This window comes from Strix aluco, chromosome 10 (genome assembly GCF_031877795.1).
Source record: "Strix aluco isolate bStrAlu1 chromosome 10, bStrAlu1.hap1, whole genome shotgun sequence".
Classification (NCBI taxonomy): Eukaryota; Metazoa; Chordata; class Aves; order Strigiformes; family Strigidae; genus Strix; species Strix aluco.
This window is the reverse complement of record NC_133940.1, coordinates 13,178,217-13,204,004: the sequence shown is the minus strand read 5'-3', so window position 1 is coordinate 13,204,004 and position 25,788 is coordinate 13,178,217. Positions and strand designations below refer to the sequence as shown.

The window sequence follows — 25,788 nt, the reverse complement described above, 5'->3', positions numbered from 1 at the left end:
ATAGGAAAAATTTCCAGTAAATGCTGAGTATTGCCAAGAAATGGAACGTGGCTATATTATTTTATTTTAATGATTTCTACAGATCTTACATGCTTTCTACTTTCCCCTTCATTACGAATAGTAGCTGATTGCACAGCAATTCTTATCACTTCATGGGAAGTAAGTGTCCTATGGTGTAAAACACTGAGCTAACATTGCATCACTGCTTAGAAATTTACATAACTTACTAATTAAGTGCTAAAACTGCAAGTTAATTGCTGTAAAGGTCTTGAATATTGCTGGAAGAGCTTGTTTTTCCCCCTCTTGAAATAATACCCATCTCCCTCAAATCTCTAGTACAACCAGACAAGATGTTTCCATTCCTGATAGGAAATGCTCTCCAGGAATAAAACTAACAACTGGCTTGATCTGATGCAGCCCAGATCACTTAACATTCTGCAAAGAGAGAGTGGCATAGGTCTGATTTTCATCCGTTACTGATCTTAGCTGTTGTTATCATGGCAGGTTTTATGAAAGCCTTTTTGACATTCTTCTACTAATTCCCGAGCATAAGTTTTGTAAGTTGACCAGTGTTGAGGGTACAGTATTAGCAAAATTAAACAAAATAATAATAATTTTTACATCTCCCACACTCCTTACCAAGCTCAGTTAAGTACGTGCACAGGACTATTGACAAATACAGCTTGTAAGCTTTAGATATCGGAGTTCAGTAACTCTGTATAAATGTTTCCATTATTTTGGAAACTACACAAATTGCACGTTATCATGCATCAACCACTAAGCCACAAGTCATTAAAGCACCTAGTTTATCCACAGATATTAAGCCAGATTGGTTTGTTCACCCCATGTACGAGACACAGGTAACACTTGTTTCCTTACTATTCAGCTTCTAAAATTAGAAAGGTAAACCAACGTCGTCTGCACAAATTAAAGAGTAATTTGCTTCTTCAACACCTTGACAAAATCCATTCGCACCCCTGAAGTCACTTGCTTGAAAAAGTTGCATGTAAATTACATAGCCACTTTAGCAATAATCTTGCTTTCATTAAATTTGGTGCAAATTTTACCACTGCATTTTCTATTCTGGAAACAAGGATCAGGTGAAAGCAAGTGGTGAGACAGCCTTCGGTTTTCTGCATTTTCAACCAGAGATTTAGACATTAATCAGTTTCGCAGTTGTACAGTTTCACCTTTTCATGTGACTTGATTTTTTCATAGATTTCAATTCAGCTAATTATTATTTCTTGGCAATTCTGGGCATTTATACTTTTGGTCCACAAACTGACAATGGGAGAAACTACTGCGTTTAAGTATAAAGCTAAAGCAAACTCCCCGGTGACTGCACACAAGCCTTACCTGCATCATAGTGACCACATGGCAGGGATTCAGGAGGTAAATGACTGTCCTGGTGGCAAATTTGAAGCCCACCTCCAGCCCAAAGACGAGGCAGAGCAGCACCAGCAGCACATTCTTGCCCAAGCTCTCCTGCTTAGTCTGGGGCTGCTGTAGCAGGTGACCCTCCAGCTCCCTGAAATGCAGCTGCCTGAGCTTCCCCAGAGACAGAAAGATCTCCACGATGCCCACGCTGAGGAAGACCAAACTCTCCAGGAAGCGCTGCTGCCCAGAGAGAAAGGCTGCGCATTCTGGCCCTCCATTGCCAGCAAAGCTGGGGTCCACACCCCCGTACATCCAGTCCAGCAGATTATGGAGGCTGTAGCGAGACATGGTGGGACGGTGCCTCTTCTCCTCCCCGGCACTGTCCAGGAACAGGTAGGAGCAAGATGGAATCAGAGCCAAAATGCTCTCGGGCTGACGAAACATGAAACGCAAGGACGACCCCTCTGTAGTCCCCCTCCCTCCCAAGCTCCAGGAGAAGCAAGCAGCTCAGCTAATTTTTGGCTTTTCCTTCCGACGCCGGGACGAGAGCCGCAAGCAGCAGCCTGCAAGAAGGGAGGAGCCACAGATGAATGGAGCCTGCGAGCCGTGGCGAGAGCCCCTCGCCCTCGGCACCCCTCCTCTGCCCCGCCCGGCACTACCGGCCGCCCCCCCTCAACCCCCTCCGACGGTCACAGGGCTGCCCTTCCCCGCGGGACACCGCTACGACCTGCCCCCCCGCCGCCTCTCCCCCCGCCGCCCCCCGGGCCGCGGCCCGCCCGCCGCGCCGGCCCCGCTACCTCCGGCGGCGGGCGCGTGCCCCGTCAGGGAGCGCGGCGCGGGAGGGAGGAGGCAGGCGCAGCGCCCCCCGCCATGGCGCCCGCCTCGGCGAGGGAGGGGAAGGAGGAAGCGGCGCTCCCCTCAGCGGCGGCGCCGGCGGCACGGCTGAGGGGACGAGCCCGGGCGGGCGGGCCGCTCCCCGCTGCCGCCGCGTCCCGCGGCTCCGCCGGCCCCTTCCCGGCGCCGTGGCATCACCCCACCGACGTGCCTGACTCACACCGAGAAATGGACGAGCCCCAGGAATTGGCTGCGCCCGGCCGCCCGCTCCTCCCTCCGCCCCGGCTGCTCCCGCCTCCCGCGGCCGCCTTCGCTCCCCACCGCCTCCCTCCGCCGCCTCGGCGGGCTGCGCTCGCCTTTCCCCATCCTCGCCTCCCTCCCTCCCGCCTGTCGCCTCCGCTTTCGCCCGCCCGCTGCCCTTTCTCCTTCTCCTCGTACTCCATGCGGCCGCCCAGCTCCCCTCTGTGCCACCGGCAGAGAGGAAGGAAGGGGCCGGCAGCGCTCTTCCTCCCCGCGCTGCTCGGGCTGCGGCCCACCCGTAACCGCGGGGCCGTTGGCCGCGCCGATGCGAGGAGCGGCGATAACTTGGCACGCCGCTCTCGGCAGCAGGTGGTACTCGGCCGACAAATCGCATCCTCGGGGCGCGCCACAAAAGGCCGAATTCGAGAGGGGCCTCAGCTGAGCCCCGGCCTGGGGGCGGGCAAGGGCGTGCGGTCACCCATGGCCTGCGCGGGCCCCGCGGCCCCGCTCCCGGGGGCAGCGGCTCTGGGAGGGAGTCGGCCTGCAGGTACGGAACTGCGCTTCCATCGGAAAGGCAAAGGTAGGTACAGATCGAGGTAGAGGCGTGGGCCAGGGGGATGTTGTCAAGGCAGCCAGAACCATGAATAAACACCCTGAGAGCTGCCTCGGCCTGTCCGCACCCCGCCCGTAGCACATCGCTCGCCCCTTCCTGACCGGTACAGGGCTGCCCTTCTCTGCAGGACAGCTCTGCGACAGCGCTGTCACCGGCCAGACTGTTGAGCCTGCTTAATTGAAAATAAAAGCTCGGTTCCATGAATAAGTTTGAAAATACCAGGCAGGTATCTCTGCTGGCTGAGTGGAAGTGATTTCCATATAGACTGAGAGGCAGCAACACCTGGTCTGTGAAGCTGGAGGCAGTATGTGCATGCCAGTGTGCTGTGAGAGAAATTATTCCTTTTTTGGGAAAGAAAAGGGACCCACCAGGCTTTTCCAAGATCTTCAACAGCTCCTTTCCACAATTAGAGCTTGATTAAAAATTCTACTACAAAATGCTGTTTTCTCAGTCATTGCTGATTCGTTAAGACACCTGTTGTTGATCTAATTATGCACAAACCTGCTGCAGAAAGTGAATGTGCAGAAACTGGATGCACAACCAGAATAGGCACAAACCTCTGGCAGGTGCCTCCCACACTTACTGGACAGGCACACACCTGCAACACAAACCTGCTGCATTAATCTGCTCCACAGCCGGAATACTCAAAACAAGCAGCTCAGCACTAACACCAGTATTTGGCAGTTCTTTTCTTCCCCTATTTCTGAAATAAGAACTACTGCTCACAAAGATAAGCACAAAGTATTTTCTCTCAAGGGCTCTACCAATTGGATTGTCTGCCGCCATGAACAACCTGGAACAGATCCGTCCCTTCCCGTTCCCTGTCACATCCAAGAGGAGAGCTACTGCTGCTAAAAGCAATCCCAGGCAGCTTTACACCTTGCCTCTGCATTTCATTCAGTCTCTCACCTTTTGCAGTGACTGTGGGCTGTTTCTCGTACTTCTCCTTTCCTGAGCTTTTCTTTGGTGAAGTGAAAAAGACCTATAATACATTGTCAGCTATTGGTATCTCAGATGTAGTGATTTCTTCAGATATGGACTATCCAGAAGAATGTGACAGCTTCATTGCGAGGTTTGGTGGGGGTTTTTTAGAGAATGCCAGTGAAGGATGACTGGCAGAGAACGTGAAAGTGAGTAGTATTTTGCCCACAAAAAAGAGCATTTGCAAAATGACATAGAAGAGGAGGAGAACAGCTAAATAAAACCAGACGTCATAAAAGCTAAAGACTTAAGCAATTAATAGTTAAGATCTCATAGGAAGGAAGTCTAAGGAGTTTCAGCAAAGGAACAATGCTTTAGAAAAATAATTCAAAGGGCGCAGTTATCCCAGTTATAAGTAGAATAGAAATAATAGTAAGGTTAGCTCAACCACATCATGAGGTCTCTGTTGAAGAAAATATAAAGGAAGACAGGTCAGATGACTAAGAATAAGGCTAAAAAAGGTATGCTGCAAAACAATTGAACTATCAAGAGCTATCAGCTAAAAACTGCTATGGAAGTATATTCATATTAATGTTTATCCCCTACTCAACAGAGAAGAAAATCTCAAGAAATTTTAAAGCAAGCTGAAGTGGTTGGTGCCTTTGTTGTATCAGACTTCCAAAAAAGATCAAGATAGTTAGGGCTGGTGATGCTGAGAACAAAATTATCTCAGCCCAGAGTAGGTAAAGAACAGATTAGGAGAACTCAGATAAACTAAATGGTTTCCAATTGTTTGAGTCTAGTAAATGCAACTGAAAGACCTGACTGAATTAAGAAGGTGAATGAGATACTGAAAAAACAGGAGAGACAGCTGTAAGTTGCCGTTCTCAGAGGGGGGACGGAGCCAGAGAAATACAGCTCGATCAGTGTAACTAACTTAAATCCCTGGAAAAATCTGGGGACAAATAATCTCACAAACTATTATTAGCACCTAGATGATAGCCAGGGAATGATAGCAGTCAACATCCATGTTGACTGTCAAAAATAAATCACACCAGATAAATTCATTTTCTCCTCCAGTAAGGAACTGTCCTTGTGGATAGGACGGAGCCTGTTGTCAGTTTGATTAGGTTTTTGACACTTACGTGACATTTTCATTAAAAAGTTAGAAAAATATGGTCTGGATAAATGTATTATAAGGTCTATAAAAAACTGACTGGATAGCAAGCAGTAGTTCACTGTCAAAAGGAAAGAATATATTGGTGGGTTCCTAGAGCCTGTCTTCAGTCTGGGTCTTTTTGTTACTGTTATTAACAATGTCAATAACGGAACAGAGAACATACTTACTAATTTTGCAGGTGACAGAAAGCTGAGGGGGACAGAATTAAATTTTAAAATAGTCTTGACCATTCAGAAGCATGCTTTTTCAAAAAAGTAAAAAAGTTATTCAGTAAGATTGAGTTGCATCATAGTTCAGCATATTATACTGACATATAGTGTGCTGAAATCACCACTGTCTTTCCCTTCCCCTTGCTGCTCATTTTCTCTCACACTGTCTTATGCCAGCATAAGCTTTTCCGGGGCCATGTGTTTGACTGTATGAGGAAGCTGATTAACATTACAATTATAATTCCAGAGGTAGTTGAAGCACTTTGCTGATCTGTTTGATCCTACTTTGGGTCATGGCAATGGATGAGGTGACCTGCTGATTTCTTGTTTGTCTGTGCTTTTCCACTCACTAGAAAGAAGAAACATAGTTGGTATAAAACTGGACCTTCAGGTATGATTCATATTTATTTGCAACAGCACAATATTGTTAATTCATGTTCAGATTGTGATCCACTATAAAGCCAAAAAATCTGGTTCTCTGATCTTGATCTGCTGGGTGGTTTAGGCACAGTTCCTTCTTTCTCTCTGTTTAAGTTTCTCAGCTTCTTTGAAAAGCACTCTGCAATCTGTCAATAAAAATTTAGTATTATTGACTGAATGCTGAGCCATTGCTCTTTTCTGTTTGTTAATCATTTCTTCTCATCCTTTCACTAAGTAATTCAGGCTCTTACTAAGATCCATTGTAAATATATATACCTTCTATGTCAATAGAAATGGTTCTCCAAAAGCGATAAATTCCTGTAACTAAAATGTTTGCACAAGAGCCTGAGGCTTGTTCTTCTGTCTACATGAGATTTATTTTTCTGTCTGTGGCTTCTTGAAATATAAAAATGGTGACATCCATGAAGAAATGCCAGGTCCCTGAGTATGCTAGTAGTCCTTAACAATCTGGAGCAGCCTTGTGTGGGGCTCCTACTCACAGATCATCTGCCTGGGAGCTCCAGGTTCGCTCTGGCCTGGACCCCAGTCCTCACCCACGCTGTGCAGTAGCCAGACCTCTGTCCTCAGCTCTGTCCTTTGCTGTTCTTGATTTGTTGACTGGGCTTCCCGGACTGGCGTTGGACCTGACTTGTCACCCCTCATTTCTTTAATGATCACTGGACTCTCAACAGACGCTGTCACCATCTCCAGCCCTGTTCTGCTCGCCTGGCTTGGTGCTGTGGGACTGCACCCTTGTTGGTAAGGTCGCTGCTCCTGCCCGTGCGTGGTCACCCTTGGCTCTTGGATTGCCTGCCTGGGTGGAGCAGCCCCACTCTTGCTGTTTCCTGACAATGTATGAAATTCAAAGTCAGTTTATGTAACATTGCTCCCTCTGTAAAATAAAACTCTGCATCTTGTCTCTCCCTAATGTATCATTGGCAAATTCCATCTTAAGTAAGCCTGGAAGTAAAGGCAAGGCCTGAAGTTTTGTATGTGGTAGATATCATCAATAAGCATCAGAAATTGAACTTCAAAGCAGAGGGACTAAAAGACCTTAAATCTTATTCAGAAAAGCATTTAAGCACACACTTAGCTTAAGCCTGGCCTCAAATCCTTTGAATTTAAGTATATAAATTGAGACCTTTCCTCAACATCAAGATATATTGCTGTACTTCAGAAATGCGATTCTACATATCAGTATATAGTTACACCTGTGGATTTACTAGAAACTGTGCATCCTTGTTGTATAGGTGTTGAGGTGTTGTTTAAAAAAAAAAAAACACAGAATGAACAACAAAGTAAAATAATATTTTAAGTCTTGAAATGCCTCTCACAAAAAATATTCACATGTATAGCTGAAGACATCAGCAGAGTTACTTTAACAGTGAGGCTGTAATTTATCATGTGCTTTTATTCACAAAGTAATAAACCAAATCCTAATGATTAGGAGTTTATCAGAGTCTTCTAGCTGATGGAAAATTAGATTGTTTGAAGTGTCAGGATGAATGATTAATCCTTTATTTATAACTCATAATGTATTATGCAAAAACATTAGGAAAAAAATCCACTGTATTGTGGGTACTAATGTAAAGTTAAAAAAAATAAACTGAGAGGAACTGAAGATTTCCTTCACTGTTAGCTTTGATAAATGTAGTATGCTCAAATTGAGCATGAGTAAGGAGAAATACTAGTTCAGAAATAAGTTTCTCTTCAGTTTTTTGTATATAACTTGCAAAAGATCATGTTCAGAGTAACTGTTGGGGGTTCATTTTCAAGTTTTGGCTGAAAAATCAGCACTGTCCCTTGTAGGGCACAAGAAGATGCCTCCCAGCAAATCACTAAGGTCATATCTTTCTTCTTGCATGCTGGTATCAGCAAGTGAAATAATCAAGAGCTAGGGGTTATATTGTAATTAGTCCCTAGAGTAAATATCCGCTCCCCACCCCCAAAATGGAGATGCTTATAGATACTATACTTCTTCATGTTGAATTATCTACACATTTTGAAAACTACATTTGCAACCAGAAGTGCCTATAGGGCAGCCACCTGGAAAAATTCAATCAAGCCATTCAGTACAGGGTGGCTTTTTTTGTTGAATTTTGCTGTTTGTTTGGGGGTTTTTTCTTGTTAGAAATCTAGGTTCATAGAGATTCTTCCATCAGTTATTCTGACTTCCTTCTGTTTAGTCAGATGCTCACATGTATTTTTTATGAATTTAAAGAAAGGCTTGTGGTAGTGTAATTGCTGATTTCCTCTCGAGGAATTTTCTTGAGAGAAAGATGAAAGGTTGTTGCATTTAGCATATCTCCTCTCTCTGTCAGCTAACTTAGCTAGAACATATGCTAGACAATACTGAAAAAAAGTAAATGTCAACTTGAAACATTCAAAACAGAAGCTTAAAAAGCATATCACATTTTCATGTTTTTTAATCTGATGGACTGAAAATAATTATATAAAGCACCAACAGAAACTTGTTAGTTGACAACTGTGTGAACCAGCTTTTCATTGAATCGCATTTCTGTCATGTTTGCAGTATTTGACTTATTTTTTCCCTTACATAAAAAGCTGCAATATTAATAGACACAAAAACAGTTGGATGTAAAAGAAGGGAGAAATAAAGAAGCATCATGAATGTGCAAGGTTTGCTTTGAGATAAAGAAAATCATAGTTAACAGTTCATCTGCATATTAATTACTCTACCCATGTTGAGTGAGTTAAAAGGTCAAACAGTACTGCCAGTAACTGTAACGCAGGTTGAGGATGCATCTGAGAAATGGTGATACGTTTCTTTGTAGGTTCATATGTTAAATGCGTAAAGGCATTCTCTGAAGTTGTTTGGAGCTTTGGGAAAAATATTTTTTTAAGATGAGTGTGAAAAAAATTGATCTGCTATAAAACGTATAAAATGTGTTCTTAAGAAAAATAAAGTTTCCATCCAGATGTTATTTATGTGATGTTCTTAAATTTGAACTAGCAGAAAGAAAACTGCTCTATTCACACGTCAGTTCAATTTTATGCCTTGAAGTGCTCAATGACATTCACTCCCTTTTGTGTTTGTGTCCCGTATTGTTTATAATGCTCTATTAACTAATACATCTCCCCCCCTATTTCTTTTTCAGTAGCAGCACAATTTTTGTTGTTTTATCTCTTCAGGATGTTGTTATCACTACTTTTCTAACACATAGAAAATTAAATAGTAAGAATCAGACTAGTTCCGTTCTAATGATACATGACACACCTGCATGATACATGATACTTTCCTATAAGGAACTTTAAATACCAAGAATACATGCCTGTTTCTGCAAAAGGCGTGATGACATGGCATTTGGCCACTTAGGGCTTGGCAGGGGCCAAGGCACGTCAAGTATTTTTTAATACTTCATACATTGATAGAACAAATGTGGAAAAAGGTATCAATGTTTGCAGAAAGGAGGGCAGGAACTGTGTTCTCTCCTGTTAGAGCTGAAAGAGGGAAACAGGTTTCACAGTTCTCTGATGAGATGGGGTAGGAAGGAACCCTCTGAACTGCAGCAGTTACTGGACTGAAATTTAGTGACAACTTGAATTAAGTTTTTTTTTGCATGTGTAAGGATTGCATTTTTTGGAAAGGAGTTGATGTGTAAATATGAGGGGTTTTTGCTTAGGCCAATGTAGTGCACAGAGTTTGAAGGAAACAAGAAAATACATATCTTATGCATTTTAATATCTCCGCTTATGTTCTCATCTCAGTATTCAGATGAATCCTGCAGTCAGTGTCTCCTTTATTCATACTGCATCAGTGGATGTTTGCTAACAGTTTTCTGTGATAGAACAAGGGAGGTAAAAGAGTTTTTCAGGTCTGTGACTTCCAGATAGCTCAGCCCCTTTTAGTCTCTTTCATAAATCTTAGAATATGTACCACAGAGCTCTCTAAATTTATCAGGATTCATGGCTTATGTACATGTGAACATTTTAACAGCTTGGCTGATGGTATGCATCATGCTTCAGAGCTAGCTGCTTTTTGTTTTCTCCTCTGGCTAATTACTGGGAAGACTTTTTCCACAATCTCAACCTTGACATGATCTTTTCCTGCCCAGAGAGGGGGTGAGGGCTATGGTACTCGGTACAGGTGTTTCACCCTGCAGATCATATTGGACTCAGTAACAGATTTTTCCAAGTAAAAACTCTGACTAATGGTGAAAAGAGGTACCCAAATTATTTCCTTAAAGCCTTCTTTACTAGAAACAGCAAAAGGGGTAAGCAGAAACTGTAGCCTGGATGCATAGCTCAAAGGAGTGGCCAGACCTCTGGAAGCATGGAATTGAAAACTTCATCCAGTAAGGGGGGAAAGAAGTAACAAAAATATTTATATCCCAGCCTGAAACACTTCAAGTTATTCATGTTTTTCAGATCCATGTGCTGCTGCTTATAGAGTCCAAAGAGCACAAATGTCAGCTAGATAAGCAAATTCTAGATGTTCAGTCACAAGCAGAATAGGGTACAGCTTTCTCATTAAAAGATTCTTTAAAACCTTCTATACTAATAATACTAGTACAACCTAGTGTGCAACCTTCTCAGCTGAGGCACCTACCTGTTTGATTTTCATGAAGACACTATGAGTGTACACCAGTAAACAGACCTATGCTTCAAGACACATTTTGCTCCATTCCTGTATGTGTCTAACTCATTCCCTCTAGAGGATTTTTATGAGAAATCAGGCTAGACATCTGCATTCTGCAATATAATCTTTGTTGCAAAAATGCTTGCATTTTCAATTGAGAACAAAAAATAAAATTGCACAGCAGGTGGCAGCCCAGGTCCTGCTGGATTTTAGCTTGGTTTGCACCTCTGAGAAAAGAAGTCAGGCTTCCAGTCTTCTAGTGGTTACTGCTGTTAAACAGATGTCCTTTCCTTTCTTCGAAGCAGGTGATTTTTAGCAAAGAAATGGAAATGACCTAGTCACTGTCATACTACAAAGGCAGAGTGGTTTTGGGGAAGAGAATGTGAGGCAAAAAAAATAGTAAAGGTTGCAAGCAGCACAACTCACTAGCAATTTGGGATAGAGCTTGCTGCATAGATACAAGTTGTGTCAATAGAATGTCAAAATAAACAGTAAATCTAACTCTCGATAATCCTGCTTGAGTACTGTTACACAGACACCTAGATACATCTGCCTATTAGCAGAAGCAAGAGGCTTCCACAATGTATTTTTGGATGTTGAATGGCCTGAATAATCTCAAATATTTTGCCTAAACTATAAAGAGTAGAGCATAGTAGTCTAAGCCTTGTAGAACCAAGGATTTTAAAATTCTTAATCAGATTCTGAAATTTAATTCCCAGGTGTTTCTTCCCTCTCCTGTCTTCTCTGATCCTTAAAAGGGGGGGTGTGTTAGGGAAAGGGTGAGGGTTCATATCTTCTTTGCAAATGGGGTAGTTTACTTTGAAATATCTTGAAGAATAATTCTCAGGAAGTCCACTCATCAGATCCAGCATTTGCACCCATTCTGTCTCCAGACAGGACTAAAAAACTTGATGTTATCATTAATATTACACATCCTTGTTCAATTTCCTCACCTAGCCTGTGGGGGAAAAAAGCAGGAATCCTGGGAATACGTTGATCATTAGATAAAAACTTGACAGCCTTTATTCATGATTACTTTGGGTTAATGGCAGGCATTTTAATCTTGCCTTGCTAAAACTCTTTATTTGTTTATTTGCTGGAATCTCACATTTCAGTATTTGGCTAAAGTATCACCTAACACCCAAGGGAATGTCTTAGAGCTACAGATTTATGAGATTATTAGGCTTAATTGGTATTATTACTGTAGACCTCCCATGGTATTGAAAATGGCTTGCTTATTTTAAACTTTTAAATCCAGTATTAAGAGGAATTGCCATTAAGTTACACCATAGAAAAATAATTAGTCTAAAGTTAAACCTTGGGTGGTTGGTTTAAAACTGTTTAAGCCTCCTGTTCATCACAAATCCTCTACCATTTTTCCTGAGCTCCCTTACATTTGTGCCAACACTTTCTATAGCATGTGGGCCAGACTTGTGCCCAGTGTAGCACCAGAGGAGTCAGTGGGGTCATACTGGAGATTAATTTGATAATATCTGATAATATTTCAGTCATCTAAGGTGCTGGCCTCTTAGTAAGGACAGAGCCTTATGCTGCTGAAGTCAATGGAAGCTCACTAAATGCCTGATGCAGTTCTCACGGTGTCTCGTTTTTGTCGAAATATCTGTCCTTATTCCTTTGCTTTGTGTGGTAATTATGGTTTATGGTTTAATTATGTCTATTTGCAAGATGAATTCTGAAAGGTCCTAAATTTTGTGCATGGAGTGTAAAGTAATAGGAATTGCATTGAGGTAGCATTTGCTGGTTTTACTGCATAAAAGAGAAAATTGGATAGGAGTCTCAGAAATTAAGTGATAGGTTTACCATTAAATGAGTAGCAGAAGTAAAAGCAGATGTTTAGAAATTAGAGTGTCATTTCTGTTTGTAGTGCTTCCCCTATACTGCAAGTACTGTATGCACTTAAAGTGCTGTTGTATCATATAGGACAGGACTATAAAAATATTTAACATTTTAGATTCTTAATCCAGGGAAAAAGAGGAAACTGTAGCATCGATTATAAACCTAATTTTGAGAGTAAATTTGAGCAAGGAGAGTGGTGCTTTAGTTTTTCCTCATCTAAAATTCCTAGCTGAGACATTGGACAAAGCTTCTTTCACAAGATAACTTGGACTGACCCAAGACTTCACTGTAAAAGCTCTACAAGAAAAAGGTATCCCACCTTATAAGCTTTTTATTGTTTTTAATCCTGTGTGTGGGCTGAAGTTCATCAGACAACTTCTGTATAACAGTGTAAACAGCTACATATGACTTAGCTAGTTAAAGGCTTGAGAGTGTTTTTAAAGTTGAGATCAATTTGCTTTTTGAAAAGAATTTGATATTGAGTCAAAATTGCAGATAAACAGGAATTGCATGTGCAGAGGCACATGACAACCTGGTTTATCATGGAAATGATCTTTTATATACTAACAGCACAAGTTGTGAAATGAGAGGTCAGACCTTATTAATCAAGGAATCCATGGAAGAAAAAGAGCAAGGGATTCAAATCTCTTTAAAAAAAAAAACAGGTGGGCTTCATTAGCTCTGCTGTTCATAGGAGTAATTGTTTATTCTGCATAGCAATATTTCAGTCTATAGGCTTTCCTGTGGTCAGCCATTTCTGGGAAAGGAAGTGAATGTCAGGGTAACATTGAAAAAGGATGTAGCTTTTAATTCTCTTCAGCAGCATTGTGTCAGTGCTTGACTTGACTTGGTTGCCTGAGGAGCATGAAGTCAGCGAAAACCAGCAGTAACTGTGGGAAAAGTAAAGGTGGCAGGGGGAGATCATGACCACTGACTCAACTGGACGAAAGGGTTAATGCACCCCATCCCCCCTCAACACATGCGCAGAACCCATGCTGCACCTTTCCTCATCTCTCATGCTCCTCATCTAGGATGCAAATCAGCCGATAAAACAAACTTAAAGGGTGACAGAAAACATTGCTGTGTGTGCACCCACCACCCAAGATTACTGGACCTGAGACAATGCTGGAACCTGGGGTGGTGATCCAGATTGTTTGATGCTCTTTCTCTCCCTTCCTTTTCTTTTAAGTGCCTTTCTTTTCTTTCTTATAGATTATCAATAAGAGGCCACATTGTTTACTATCCTTTTCCAAGTTCAAGTCGTTTCTACTGCCAGTAAAACATTTTAACTGGTCGTTTGGTGTCGCTTCACCTTAATTTAACCCAAGGGGATCATGAATCCTTTATGACTCCCTGGGCTCCCAGTCTGGGTTGTAGCAACTTCATGGCCTAAATTTCATTTCAATAAAAGATGGTACCTGGAATTACAAAGTATTGCGGGCACTGTTGTGAAAACATATAGTTAGATGGTTGGCTGCCATCAGTACTACTGTGGACAGACTGAATGAAGACATTAAGAGCAAAACCCAGTAGCACAGTTTATGCTAATATAATTTGGACTGGTACTGGAATGACACATAACTACTGTCAAATCAAACAAGATAAAAATGAATTGAAAACAGAATAGATAGCTACTGCAGCTCTGTAGCGTTCAGCAATGTCAGCAATGTCGCTCCACTTTCAGTTATCAAAATTATTTCAAATTTACCCTTCAAAATATTAGAAGTAAAATACAATGGGAGGGTTCTGGCAATCCAATTTATCTTATTCTTTTTGTTGGATTGTTTCTACATCAACACTGGGAATGATGATATTTGAGTACTGGTCTTCTCGAGTGTCTAAGGAGAAAGGCTACTTGATCAATTGTGTAAGAATTCACAACAGTGGGTCTTCTCCCTAGTCCATGTCCTAATAACCACTTTATGCATCTTTAAATTGAATTATTAACATTAGCTACTTAATTTTAACAACACCTTTGAGCTACAAGTACCCCTACATTGAAAGGATAAGCAGTTTATTTTAGTGACAGAGGTTGGAGGTTACTGATGCCAATCCCTACACTCACAGCTCATTAAAGCATGGTGGTGTTGCTGCCCAGTTTCCTGTTCTCCCCCTTAATAGGTAACATAACAGGGATCAAAATCTGAAAGCAACCTAGATTTGCAGTCTGTGACAGGAGGAAGTTGAATCAGGAAGTTCTCTGCTCTTTCCAGGGGAATATGAATTACATGATTTAACGTTAGGGAGCATCCCTCCACTTGGCTAGATCAACAGGTAATTTTGAAAGTAAGCCAGCCTATCCAACACAAAGGTTCTGTCCCAAAGAATGAATCGAGTGAAAGTTTCTTAGGAGTCAAACATAACAACAAAATTGCAGGTGAATAAAGATTAGTTTAGACTAGGGAAATATAAATGAAACATAGGTTGCAAAGTCTATCCAACATACATACATACTACCTAAAAACCATGTCTGCCTCTTACAGAACCTCCAGGTACTGTTTTCTAAAATATTTCCCATTAACATCTCTGAAATGGACTCTAGTGATTTGACATTCACATTTACTCTCTGATAGGAGTCCAAATGCAAGTTCCTTCAGAGTATGGATGTGCGGTGTGTGGCTGTGGGCTCAGACCTGTTTCCATAGGACGGGAGCCTAAACCACCAGCTGAAGATTTCTAATCTAAAAAGACAATGATGGACTTCCTTTTCTTTTTCCCCTTTACTCATGATCTCTAGCTAATGCTTGCTTTTTCTGGAGTCCATTGAAAAACAAACAAACAAAAAACCCCAGGGATGCTGGAGTTGTGTCAGTATAAACAAGTAGTTTCTTCTGTCATTGGACAATGTAACATCTTTTGTCCTGCACAGGAAGAGCCCTGGTCTGGAGCTGACTGCTGAATCCTGAGCTTTCCTTGACAAGCTTTCTGCTTAAGATGCTTTAACACTTCTGTAACGTTTCATAGAATCATGGAGTGGTTTGGGTTGGAAGGGACCTTAAAGATCACCTAGTTCCAACCCCCCTGCCATGGGCAGGGACACCTTCCACTAGCCCAGGTTGCTCAAAGCCCCGTCCAACCTGGCCTTGAACACTGCCAGGGAGGGGGCAGCCACAGCTTCTCTGGGCTAAAATCAACTGTTTGCACTCCAACTGCTAAAAAAGCATTGTAAAGCTTGTGGGATGTCTGCGGGCATAGTCTGCCCCCTCCTCCCATCCAGCCAGGTCTGCTTTGGTGAACATGGACACCAAACATTCCCTGTGATGGTACTGGAAGTTTGCGGTTAAGTTCAATGGAAGCAGATTGCAGGCTGGATTAATGAACAAAAAGAAATAAATTACTTTATAAGAGAGTGTGTTCAGATATAAAAAGAACTCTGATAGACAGCAGAGATAAAAAGGGGAAAGAGTGAAATTATGTTCTATTATGTGCTTTTTAAGTCTTCAAGTTACAGAATTTACTTTTTAGTATGAGAAATTTGCTCCTAAGAAGGAATGAACTTACTACACCACCCCAAGACAGATGCAGCTGATATTTTGGGAGTTCAGAGCTTACCATAACGTACATAAATCCAGTGTGAAAACATGTCTTAGAAATATATCTGCTTTGTTTTAAGAAACCCTTTAAATTCTGAGAACTAGCACATAATCCTCCACTACACGCTCTGCACTTGTGATTCTCAGAGCTTGCTGAACAACCTCTGTGGGCAGAACTAACTGATGTTTAAACTGTGAAGAGAGGAGAAGTGCTACCACTGCTGTGCTCCATTGTCCTAAACTAAGACTTATGCTACTCTTGACTTTTCTCCCGAAGAGCGTTACTGTAAATACTGATCAAGAATGCTTAAAGAAAAAATAGATATAGTGCTGTTTGTAGCCTTGATAATCAGGAGATAAGAAAGGCAAAGTTTGTGGAGAGTAACATTTCTTGTTAGCCCCAGTGATACAGTTGGAAGAAGTCATGAAAATAATATTCTAAAACTTGGTAAGAGATGGAATTGCTCATGCTGTTTGTCTAGTGAATATAATGCACCTTTTGTTACCCTGGCTATTTTTGCACTAGCTTCTAATTTTCTCAAGCTGCTACAAGTCTTTTTTTATTTGAAGATGCTTCTATTGTATATTAATGAAGCAGTTAAATTATCTAGGCAACGTGGGCTAAAGCTGGAATGCCCCAGCATCATCTTTCTTAACTATCATTGTCCAGTAAGAAAATAGGTCTGTAAGTGATACTATTCATCTGAACAAAAATAAACTGTTATCATGGTATTTGTCAGCTGTGTGCAATACTGATACCTGAGCTGGCCTTTGGAGCCAGATATCATTACAGATAATGTGATGGTGTCTACTTTCAGGCAGTTTTGAATTCTGAGTACAAGACCAGCAGGAGCAGAGCACACCTCCGAACGCAGCCATTCCCCACCCCAACTCTGGTGTCTGCAAATATTCGGAACTAGGTTTCATTCACAAGCATTTACCTCTTCTGTAACTACAACAACAATAACAATTATTTTTGCAAACAATCTGCATATATAGAGTTATGTGAATAAATTAAATAATTGACTCCAGGAATCAACTTGTAGTGGACCTACTGACAGAAATGAAAGCACAGTCATTAAAAGTGTTGTGTAAATTAAGCATATTCTATTAATATTTCTTGTATATATGATGTTAATTGGAAACCCAAGGAACAACATGTACAAGTAAGTAGCAGCTACTGATATGACAAACTGATTGTGTAAGTAGAACTCTCTTCTGTTTTAATAGCAAAAGAGAAGCCAAGTGGAAGCATTTAAAACAGTCACAGTTTTGTTAACTTTACCAGAGTGTTAAAGATTGATGTTCACCTGGAGTCTTCATTAAAAGTGCTTTTACTTTATAGACCTGAGTGCCCAGTCAAATCCTTGATCGCATGGGCAGTACTTCTTAAGGTAAGTATTCAAATATCTTTTCGGAAGACACTGTGTTAAGGTGTACTTCTCATCGTTGTATGTAATTTCTGTTTTTTTCATGGATAGATATTTTGCAAACCACAAATATTTATGAATGGAAACAGATCAATTTAGACCCAAAGATTTTGACAGTGAGGCTACTATGCAAAGGAAATGTTGACTTGTTGAATGAAAAATGCTAAGAATGTAGGAACTTGTTACTCTGGCATATTTGTTGATGTAAGCAAGAGCCTATATAGACATGTGTGGATGGGAGACATAAAAGTGTATGTGGGGAATGTTTTGTGGGTGACTTCTAAAGGTTCTGAAAAAGATGACCAAGAAAAAAAAATCATACACAGTTATTGCACTGTTCAGTGCAATATGCGAAATTGCTGAGGGGGTCAGTACCACTACTGCAAACTGTCCATAAATAACATTTCAAAAGGCTCTTCTCCTGGAATTTGTGTTCTTTTTTCAATGGTCCGCAGTGCTATGGAGGCAATTCTATTGGACTGATGGGAAACAATGTAGTGATCAATCAGCCTCTGAAGAAAGAGGCAGTGCTAGAAAAAACAAGATACGACAGAAAGTTTTGCTGCAAAGACAGAATGAAAATAATATAATTTGAATTCCAGCAAAATCCTGACTTTTTGACAAGCTGAGTAAATGAGATTCTTATAGGCACTCCATCTTGTAAATCATGACAGAAAGGATAGAAACTGCAAGACTGTTTTTTAAGGACGTCCTTACAAGTCCAGGAACAAGCTGAAGCAGAACTTCTGGAGCATGTCAGGGCAGACTGGCAGCTTGCTGTAATTTAGGTTGTGTAGAATATTTTAAGACTGGAAGGCTATCTACTTGCTTTAAAGGTGATTCTCCCCCTCTACTCTGTTTTTATGAGACCCCCCCCCTGCAGTTCGGTGTCCAGATCTGGGGCCCCCAACATCAGAAAGACATGGACCTGCTTGAGCGGGTCTGAGGAGACCTAATAGTGGCCTTCCAGTACTTAAAGGGGCTACAGGACAACTGGGGAGGGACTCTTGATCAGGGAGTGTAGTGACAGGATGAGGGGTAGTGGTTTTAAACTGAAAGAGGGTAGATTCAGATTAGGTATAAGTAAGAAATTCTTCCCTGTGAGGGTGGTGAGGCAGTGGCACAGGTTGCCCAGAGAAGCTGTGGCTGCCCCCTCCCTGGCAGTGTTCAAGGCCAGGTTGGACGGGGCTTTGAGCAACCTGGGCTAGTGGAAGGTGTCCCTGCCTGTGGTACAGCGGCTGGAACTAGGTGATCTTTAAGGTCCCTTCCAACCCAAACCATTTTATCATTCCATATATAATAGTTCTGTCCTTGGACTGGAGTTTTGTGTTGTGACTCCATAATCTTACCTTCTGGGCACAGTGATCTGATGAAAGCAGGATCAGTTTGTGCTGATTCTTGCAGGGATATGTAATCATAGAAACAGATGTTCCAAGAGTCATTTACAGTTGCTTTAAAAAAATTACACAAGGGAGTTCACAATTAACAAGACTTTATAAGACTTGCATAAGTAGATTGCCAATTTATCACCAAATAATTTTCAGAAATTTCTCTTAGATGTGATTTTACATGAATAAGTATAGAAAAGAGCTCACAGTCTGTCAGTGTTACGGACTATGAGTTGATTTATGTTTTTTGCTTTAAGAAATGAAAGAGCAGTAAACAAAGAAACACACCATTTAATCTTTGTGTAATAGTTAAATTGTTACTTAGGAAGCCAGTTATTCTAAAATGAGTAAGTATTCCTTCATGCACCAAAACATCTTTCGTACACAAGATTATGTCTGTCCTTCATGCAAATCTACTGATGTATATTTGCCCCCAAAACTTACAGGAATGACTACAAACAGATAAGCAGTAAATTGAGTCATTCTAATCTTACCAACATAACTTCTCACATTATAAATTCGGATGAATACGTGCACATGCAACTGCTCCCATTTGTATGGGAGTACAACAGAGGATATTGTTTGTACTTGCCTGTTACATATTCCTCAGAAGTGTACTTGAAGTGGCGGTCAGCCCACAGGCATACATGATTAGGACTTTTTTTTCTAATTGAGTATCATATTTTTATAAAAAATGAGCTCAGATGACAAATTGGAACAAAGTTATGGTAAGTAAATATTTTTTTAGCTATCTAGGTTCTAAATAAATCTAATTGTGGAAAAAAGTATTGATTAGAAGATTGGCTTCGCTGTTTCTGTTAAGACAAACTTCTGCCATGGTATATGTAAATAGAAAAACTATTGAGGTCAAGGTCCTCACTGAATAACAGTCTTTGCTCTAATGAATTCCCCAAATTATTTCATGCTAAATTAGGCCACCATAGTGTTTAAAATGCTATGATTCCCTTAGAGGAAATTGTAAGACTCAAGAGATCCTGATGACAAGAGTGTGGAATAGACTGGAAGAAGCCAATTATTTAGCCATATTTTTAGCCCTAATCTATCCTAATCTAACAGGCTCTTTATAGTAAGCCTGGACTGTTGTGCCTATTGCTAACTGTGGTCAGGCACTTTTGACTGGATCTCGTGAAAAATTAAGAAAACATTAAAATTTTATAGCATTTTATTTTCTTTCTTTTGAACATCTCTAGGCAGCACTAGAACGTATTTCATTATGTGAGAACTACTCAAAGTCCTCCTTGTAATGACTGTTCAAAGTTCCCTCTAAAGTCCAGAAAATCATTTTTAGGTAGTTTATTTTGTACAGCAATCTAATGATTGTGCAGTTGCCTGTGTTCTACTAATAAGACATGTAATTGTTTGCAGCAGCAAAATTAGAGTACCAAATCTTTCCCTAGATTTATTGTGGTATAGATCAGAAATATCTCTGTCAATACTGCTTTCCTTTCTTAAAATGTGTATTCTTCAGTCAGGAATTCTATGTCCACATCCTATTTAGGATCTAATACTCTAAAGTTTTGCTCCTGATGGGACTTTTCAGTTTTGTCATAAACTGTGCAGTAAGACAACATTGAAACTGCATTCTCCTTTGACTTTATGTGGTATGCAAACCTACCGATCTCAATGGTACTGTCCATGAAGTGCTGATTTGACCCAAGATCATTAAATAACTAGGTGCCCACTTGGATGAAAGAATCAAAATCCAAGCACAGAAACGTGAGTATCTGTGCATTCATAGCTATGGGATCTTGAAGCCTACTGGGCTGTACATATTGTCTGATGAATTAACTGAGTATATCGCAGCCTCTGAAATGCTGCAGATATTTAAGTGTTGTGGGGCATAATAGGTATCTGGGTAATCTATGAATCTCTCTTGCTGCCTAAGCAGGCAGAAAGTTACTGCCAGGCATTACCTCTGGAAAAGAAAGTAGCTCTAAACTCTGCAGGGATCTGAGCATGTAATGAATGTGATGTTTTTACAGAATACAAATGTCTGCAAGCAGGTACATGTTTCTGTTTCATGCATGGAATATGGCTTAAACTAAAGATTTAATTACGTAATGCAAGTATATGTTCAATGCTTGCAAGTTGCTGTACATTTTTCTACATAATGACTCAGAATAAGAGGTTATATTTGTGTAGATCAGGGTAGCAAAATGGAGTAAAGTTTTTTAGTTCAAAAGACCTATCAGACTCTGTCTCTACTTTCCCCCTGCTCCTTCTCAAAAGGCCCAGTATATTGGCTGTAGATACTAGATGTGATAAAGATTTATTCTTTATGTAAAATACAGAAATTGGTAATTTTATGGAGACTGTTACAAACAGATTTGCAGCTAATTTTCCAATCCGGTTTCATATATATGAATAAGAAGGGAATGGAACCAGTTTGAACAAAAAGCATCAAAGAACAAAACAATTCATACATTTGGAAGTAGGCCCCTTCTCTTAAAACACTGCCCTTTATTCAATAGGCCATCCCTCAATTCCCCCCTACTTGAAATTCCTCCTTGAAATGCACTTCTTTGCAGAGATCAATAATCCTTTGTGTCACCAAATGTGTATGACAGACCACTATGTTGGTTTTGTTGTGTTTTCTTTTCAAACCCAAGAGTCAGTTTAAAAAGATCTAGAGTGAACAAAAGTATGTTACTCCTGATGAGCAGAGCTAACGTGGAGGTCTAACAAGCTTCAGCTTTTCTTTAATGATGTGCTCTAAGTTTAAGAAGTAGCAGAAATATAATTAAAAAAAAAGAAAAAGCAACACAGTAAAACTTTACCAGCCTGAGACAAAACTGACGCAACTTTTTTTTTTTTTTTTGGACAGTGTTTGCTACAAAATGGCAAAGTTTGTGTAAAAAATTTGTTTTCTGTTGTTTTGATTCTAACTGTACACTCTGTGAAGAAACATGATTGCATCAAAGAAATAGTTGATTTCACCAGTCACTGCTCCTAATATAAATAACAACCCACAGGGCTCCAAATATTGACTTGGATTAAAAGTGCTAACATTATGCAATCCCTTTGCTGATATCAGGAATGAGGTGAGAAGCTGTTGACTATTTCCAAGCTTGCCCTGAACCATGGGTGAAAAACAGAGACCTTTTAGACTGGCTTTAGTTTCTCCTCAACATACCTTTCTCTTGGTTCTTTTTGACCTCTGTGATAAGGATGAAAATTAGCATTTGGTACAGAACAATTGCACTGTCTGGGAAGCTGTCCTATACTGATCACATTCCACAGAGATCATTGCTGGGTTTTTCTTACTGGAAAGATACAAAGCAGTTGCAACATGAAAGAAAATGAGAATCCTTTCAGTCAGATTTGGTTTTAAAGATAATGTGACATACTGTTATAGAAAGGCAGTTTTACTTTTTGTTTTGTGGACTCCTAAAATGCTTGCAAAAGCATTTCTGAGGTCTTGTAGTGAATGTAAGCTTCCTCACAGTAAGCTTGCTTTTCTTAGCTACCTGTTTTGAAGCCTTTGGAAGTATTCCACCTACTTACCCTCAGGGTATTGCTAGTTGACCATAGCTTTATTTATAGACAGCAAATAAATCTGTTTCTACTTTGCTTTCAAAAAAGAATGTTTGAAAGCTTTCAAAGAACTACTTTAAACATAACTATTTCTTATGACAAATAAAAGATCAACTGCGACATCAGTAGATCCTACGTAATTCAGTTAGGCCTTTGCATACCTGTAGCAACAGGAAAGTTTTCCCATAGTGCTGTTTCTAAAGCCTTCACAGAACAAGGTATATTTGACTCTTCACTTGGATACCCCCTCTATAGTGAGTTTAATTTTAGGACTCATTATTGTAAGTATAACCTGACAGGTTCTGGTTCTTCCTTAGATTGTAATTAACCAAAATTTGTTTCCAACTTTGCCGAAATAATTTGACTCAGATGTTTATCCTTTTGTAACAAAGCATTTTGTTGGGCACCCCTGACAACACCACTGAACCTGGATGTGATGCAGTGGCGTCCAGCTTGGGGACATGAGTGGACAAGCACCGAAGGCACCAGGATTCCCCACTGAGCTTCTTGCTATGGCACACAAGGCCAGCTTGTCCAGGGCCAAGAAGAGGTTGATGAGGAGGTCTCCATGGCTTGGTGAGGTCTCCAATAGGCAGGGCATAAAGGAATAGGTGAGGGAAGAGTTGTACTCAGCAGAAATGCACAACTTGGAGCACCTGAAATCCACGTGGGAGCAAGAACATGCAGTCTGAGGTAGAGAGATGGAAACTCCAACTTAAATCTGTCAGAGGTACTATGAAACTGTGCTTGGAAAACATCAGACTTGTCAGCCTAGAAGAGATGAATGAGGCAGTAGTGCAAGGAATCTGTGATACAAATCTATAAAACAAGGAGTGGCATGGAGACAGTTAAGAGAGAATGATAATTGATGGTTAATTAACGCAAAGGGGACATCAAATGGAAATACCAGACAGAAGGCTCAAAACATACAGAAGTGATTTTCACAAAGCATGAAGTCAAAACTGTGGACCTACATCAAGCTGTAGATGCCAGAAGCTTATATGGATTAAGAAAGCAATTGGATTTTTCTTCCATTGATTTGTCTATCAAGAGCAGAAAAAAGCAGAATCCGTATCTTTCCGGGAGATGACCAGCCACCGTTGGAAACAGCATGTAGTGCTTGCTAACCCAGTCCCTGGTCTGACCCACCATGGCCATTCCAGTGCTCTAGCTGGCTTATGCACAAGACATGCTTCCTTACCCATGAGCAGGATACATCACCGTAAATCCAAACTCAGTTAATTCAAAACTTAAGACTATAGGAAGTATAAAATAGTTGGAAAAAAATACAAATATATTCTCTTATCCATTTACTGTTTATGAGAAAGAATTAGAAGATACGCTAATTCGTCAGTGTTTTAGTTGGAAAAAAAATTTGTAGCAAGTTTGTTTGCCTAACCTTTCCTAAATACAAGAAGATTAGGTCAAAAAAATATTTAATCTGCATAAAACAGATGTGCCTTTGGGCATCTGGCACAATCCAGGCCCTGTGATGATTTGACATTAAGCAAAACTATGGGGTTTAAAACAAATTAGAACAAAGTGAGAGTAATAACGGACTGCCCTGAAATTCATAGAGGCCAAGCAAAGCGAAAACCTTACAGTGATTCAGTTCAGCCTCCATCCAAGGAAGTGAGGTGCTTACTGCTTCTCTAAGAATGTGAACTATTAAATATAACATCCATGTTGCATATGCAGTTGTCACCAGCAAATTTTAGCTGCCTGCAAGGTGTCATCTTTTATAGGAGCAAGCTCTTGTTACCAAATACAGCTATGGCTTGTTTTGTAATTTTGCTTTTTTCACACTCAGTCCCACTCCATATGGGGTGGGGGAGGATTGTGCTGGACTTCTGCTCGGCATAGATGGAGCATGAAATGTTTCCTCTTCCTTTACCCGTCATTAAGAAGTGGCTATGTGTCTTGTCAAAGTTAGTTATTTAGTGCTATTTCTCTTCTGAAGATGCCTCAGACTCCAAAACACGTAAAACCATCTGGCAAACTCACGCATGAATCATAGAGGTATTTGTGGCCTCTGGCTTTTTGAACCGCAGTGTAATCCCAGTTGCTCTCACCAGTGCTGCCGATGAAACCCATTTCTTGTGTTCCGGGTAAAGACCATGGGGTCTCCGACCCAGCTGGGTGGTCTCTGGGCTGTACCAGGAGATAGAACTGGCTAGCAGACCTTCATGCTGCCTAGTCCAGCCTGACAGATCCTGCCTAGCGGCCTTACTACTTCCAGTGCGAGCCTGCTGACAGGAGCAGGGAGGCCGGCTGCGCTTAGGGAGGCTGGGGCTGGGGCTTGAAGTGGGTTTTGCCATGTGCCCATCGGCCTGACTGACTGGAAAACTAACAAAATAAACAGCGGAGCTGCGCAGGCCGGCAGTGGGAGAGCGCTCTGCCGAACGCCCGCGGGCAGCCCGCCCTCCCCAGACATCCCCCTCCCTCCCTCCCTCCCTCCCTCCCTCCCCCCCCTCCGGGCTGCCAGCCCCTGGGGACAGGGGACACCTCGGTCCCCGGCCCAGCTCAGCCCCACGGCGAGGGGGGAGCAGGGCCCGGGCGGCCCGGCCCCGCCTGACACCCGGAGACCCCGCGCCCGGCGCCGGCCTCGCCCCGCCCCCGCCCCTTCCCCTTCCTCCGCGGCGGCGCGTCACGGCGGCGGCGGCGGGAGGATTGGCCGGCGGCACCGGCAGAGCGGGGCCTGCTCCGCCCCGCCGCTCCCCCCGCCCGCCTCTCCCTCCCTCTCCCCGCGCTCTCAGCCATTTTAGCGGCCGGTCCAGCCGCGGACCCCCATTCTCCGCCGGCAGCGTCGGGACGAGGTGGCCACGCGAGGAGAGTCCGCGCTCCGCGCAGCGTAACGGCCCGGGGAGGGCGGCGACGGGAGCGGAGCGGAGGGACGGGGCAGGTCCCTCGGTGCCCCTCGGCAGCATCTGGGACGAGGTGAGGGGCGGGAGGGTCTCCCGGCGCACGGAGGAGGGCGCGGGGCCGGCGCTCCCCGCCGGGGGTGGGACCGGGGCTGCCGCCCGCCTGGGCGGAGGCAGCCGGGTCAGCTGAGGGAAGGAGCGGGGGGGGTTACGCGAGGTCAGGTCCCTCCCAGCCTCGCTGGAGCCGCGGGCATGGGGGGGATGCGCCCGGGCCCGGCACCCCGGCGCGGGGAGGGGGCAGCGCGGCGGCCCCCGGGCGGGAGCCGGGCCCGAGCCCTGGAGAGCCCGTCGGGGAGCGCGGAGCGGGGGGCTCGGGCTGGTTACCCTCAATAACCCCCGCAGGAGCGTCCGTTCCCTGCGCTAACGCCCTCCCCGCGCCGGGGCGCAGCCCGCTCCGCACTCGCGGAGCATCCCGCGCCGCAGCTGCCCTGGCCGCGGCCCGTGGGGCAGTGCCGTCTCCTCCCGCGGCTGCCCGCCCTTTCCTCGGGGCCCGGCGCCGCTGCTCCTGGCCGGCAGCAGCATCCCCTGCTCCTGCCCCGCTGACCGGCCACGGGGGCGGCCGCTCCGCTCCGGGGGTGCCTTGGCAGCCCCCCCCGCTCCTGTCCGCTCTCCGGGGCCCCCCGCGGGCTCCGGGGCCTGCCCAGCACAGCGACAGTGCCATCTCCTCCCGCCGAGCCCCCCCGCCGCCTCCTGCTCGATGCAGAAAAGGA

The 25,788-nt window shown here is 42.9% G+C and overlaps 3 protein-coding genes across 8 annotated transcripts in view; 2 read left to right on the top strand and 1 right to left on the bottom strand.

Moving 5' to 3' along the window:
• The window catches only part of TMEM164 (transmembrane protein 164), a 52,273-nt gene extending 49,893 nt beyond the window's left edge, over positions 1 to 2,380 (bottom strand). For both annotated transcript variants that reach the window (XM_074835314.1, XM_074835315.1), the window contains exons 1-2: positions 2,175 to 2,380; positions 1,357 to 1,940 (exon numbers count right to left, since the gene is read on the bottom strand). In XM_074835314.1, the coding sequence (XP_074691415.1) occupies positions 1,357 to 1,821 (465 nt within the window). In that variant the 5' untranslated portion in view covers positions 1,822 to 1,940; positions 2,175 to 2,380. The remainder of the gene's footprint in view (positions 1 to 1,356; positions 1,941 to 2,174) is intronic.
• Positions 2,381 to 2,593: 213 nt separating this feature from the next.
• On the top strand, positions 2,594 to 8,739 carry LOC141927913 (uncharacterized). The gene is made up of 3 exons (XM_074835307.1): positions 2,594 to 3,031; positions 5,728 to 5,765; positions 6,487 to 8,739. The coding sequence occupies exons 1-3, from the start codon at positions 2,653 to 2,655 to the stop codon at positions 6,673 to 6,675; spliced, it is 606 nt and encodes a 201-aa protein (XP_074691408.1). The 5' UTR covers positions 2,594 to 2,652; the 3' UTR covers positions 6,676 to 8,739.
• A 16,116-nt stretch (positions 8,740 to 24,855) lies between these two features.
• ACSL4 (acyl-CoA synthetase long chain family member 4) overlaps positions 24,856 to 25,788 on the top strand; it is a 38,285-nt gene continuing 37,352 nt past the window's right edge. For 4 of the 5 annotated variants that reach the window (XM_074835305.1, XM_074835303.1, XM_074835306.1 and 1 more), the window contains exon 1: positions 24,857 to 25,094. The gene's annotated coding sequence lies outside the window, so the exon portion shown is untranslated. Of the gene's footprint in view, positions 25,095 to 25,788 lie in introns of all 5 variants that reach the window. The other variant, XM_074835302.1, reaches the window with a different exon arrangement.